This window comes from Alosa alosa, chromosome 8, assembly GCF_017589495.1.
Source record: "Alosa alosa isolate M-15738 ecotype Scorff River chromosome 8, AALO_Geno_1.1, whole genome shotgun sequence".
Classification (NCBI taxonomy): domain Eukaryota; kingdom Metazoa; phylum Chordata; class Actinopteri; order Clupeiformes; family Clupeidae; genus Alosa; species Alosa alosa.
In genome coordinates, this window is record NC_063196.1 from 29,830,421 (window position 1) to 29,832,920 (window position 2,500).

Here is a 2,500-nt window from a genome sequence, read left to right on the forward strand (position 1 = left end):
TCCCGCCCCCTGTGTGCTGAGTGACGTTTATCATGTCCACTCTGTCAGCAGACAGGAGGAAGCTTTGCGCCTGCAGAAGTCATTATTTGATAGTTTAATGGACTGATGGGGGATCAGTGGCAGGACAAACAACAGAGAATTGGTCTCAGACATTAATCCTCTGGGTGTGTGTGTGTGTGTGTGCGCATGCGTATGCATATGTTTTGTGTTTGTGTGTGAGAGAGAGAGTTAGTGCATGGATGTGCATATGTGTGTGTGTGTGTGTGTGTGTGTGTGTGTGTGTGTGTGTGTGTGTGTGTGTGAGAGAGAGAGAGAGAGTTAGTGCATGCATGTGTGTGTGTTTATGGCAGTCTGTGTTAGTGTGTGTGTGTGTGTGTGTGTGTGTGTGTGTGTGAGTGTGTGTGTGTGTGTGTGTGTGTGCATTTCTGTGTGTCAGGCTGAGTTTGTGTTTACGCATTTTGGAGGGCATTTTTATGACCTACATTAGAGCACAATGCTTTTTTCTGCATTAACAAAACAAAACAATGCTGCTCTAGATTTACAGTAAGTGGGGAAGAATGTTTCTATTATGGAAAATGAAGCATACTAGAAGAGATAACTCAAATGCACACACACACACACACACACACACACACACACACACACACATATACACACACACACACACACACACACACACACACACACACACACACACACACACACACACACACACACACATACATACAGACACACACACACACACACACACAATGCTCCGCTTGATAAAAAAAATGAGAAGAAATCTATTATTTAAAATTGGTATATTTGGATGGAAGAATGTTTAGTGCCTCTACACTTCCCCATAATGTAAGCGATCATGCTGTGTGTCAAATCAGACCCCCCCCCCCTTTCTCCCATGATATAAAAACACAACTCCGGAAGTATTTGTGTTTTCTTAGTGTGTGTGTATGTGTGTGTGTGTGTGTGTGTGTGTGTGTGTGTGTGTGTGTGTGTGTTTGTGTGTGTGTGTGTGTTTCGGAATAGACAATCCTTTTTGGTTAGACCAGTCGTCATGGTTACCCTATGTGGCCAGTTTAAGCCAAAGCAGACTCTGGGTGTTTGTGGCTTTCCCCTGCTCTCCCTCTTCCTCTCCCTCTCTCTGTTCCTCTCCCTTTCCCCTGCTCTCCCTCTTTCTCTCCCTCTCTCTCTCCCTCTCTCCCTCCTCCTCCCTGCCTCTCTCTCTCTCTCTCTCTCTCTCTTTATCTCCCTTCTTCTCCCTGTTTCTCTAGTTACGGTCTCCCGTGGTGACCATCTCCCTACTCCCTGGCCTCACACCACTCTTTCCCCCTGCTTGTCACAAAAGATGAACATGTTAAAGAGTTAAGGCCTGTCCACACCACACCAGATACCACACCAAATAAGATGGACTTAATGTGGAACGGCCTTTAGCCTCTCTCTCTCTCTCTCTCTCTCTCTCTCTCTCTCTCTCTCTCTCTCTCTCTCTCTCTCTCTTTCTGTTCCATTCATTAGTATTCCATTATTGCAGCAATGGCAATGTGAGCACCCTTGAAACAGCAGTTATGTTTGAGGCAATGTGTGTGTGTGTGTGTTTGTGTGTGTGTGTGTGTGTGTGTGTGTGTGTGTGTGTGTGTGTGTGTGTGTGTGTGTGTGTGTGTGTATCACTGACTATTTCTATGCTAATATGACCACATCTCTGACCTCTTGTGCCAACGCCCTTTTCCCCTGCACTGTACTGTTCTAGACTCTGCTGCCCTCTCCTTCCCTCAAATATACCTCACGCATCAAATAGGAAAATGACCATGCGTGATTTCAGCAGGGATGCTTAGCTTTTTGACCCCTCTTGTGACCACTACGGTATGGTCCAGTTGAATCTGATTCTTAACAAATTCTCATGCTGTGAGTTCACTGCTGCAAGAACTATAAAACCAAACCACAACCAAACTAACAGAGAAGTCCATTTTATTGCCTTATATGTCAACTTTCTGTCTCTCTCTCTCTCTCTCCTCTCTCTCTCTCTCTCTCCATAGGCTGCACTAATGGGTGGCACCACTATGGTGATAGCCCACGTGCTGCCTGAGAGGGACTCATCTCTGGTGGACGCATACGAGAAATGCCGCTCTCTGGCCGATGCCAAGGCATGCTGTGACTACGCCCTGCACATGGGCGTCACCTGGTGGGGAGTCAAGGTACTGCAGTTTAACAGGCTCAACCATGGGTGGTGGTGTTTGTTTATCCCTGTCTCTCTGTCTGTCTGTCCATCTTTCAGCACATTATCAAGGCATTTTTCAATTACTGTCTTTGTTCTCTTCCTCTGTACTCTATGCTTTTTGTTTTTTGTGTGTATTTCCACCTCATTCTTTGTCCTCCTTCATGGATGAGGAAGCATGCTTGTCAGGGTAGGGTTGGTATGAATCGGCATGTAATGTCAATGAAATATCATCTTATAATAATAAGTAAGAAAGCAATCATGCCATCACTTATGGGATTCTGAATTATT

At 45.4% G+C, this 2,500-nt stretch overlaps 1 protein-coding gene across 1 annotated transcript in view; it reads left to right on the plus strand.

Moving 5' to 3' along the window:
- The window catches only part of LOC125299729 (dihydropyrimidinase-related protein 5-like), a 26,579-nt gene that overhangs the window by 13,878 nt on the left and 10,201 nt on the right, over window positions 1-2,500 (plus strand). The window contains exon 3 of the mRNA XM_048251138.1: window positions 2,031-2,189. Coding sequence (XP_048107095.1) covers window positions 2,031-2,189 — 159 coding nt within the window. The remainder of the gene's footprint in view (window positions 1-2,030; window positions 2,190-2,500) is intronic.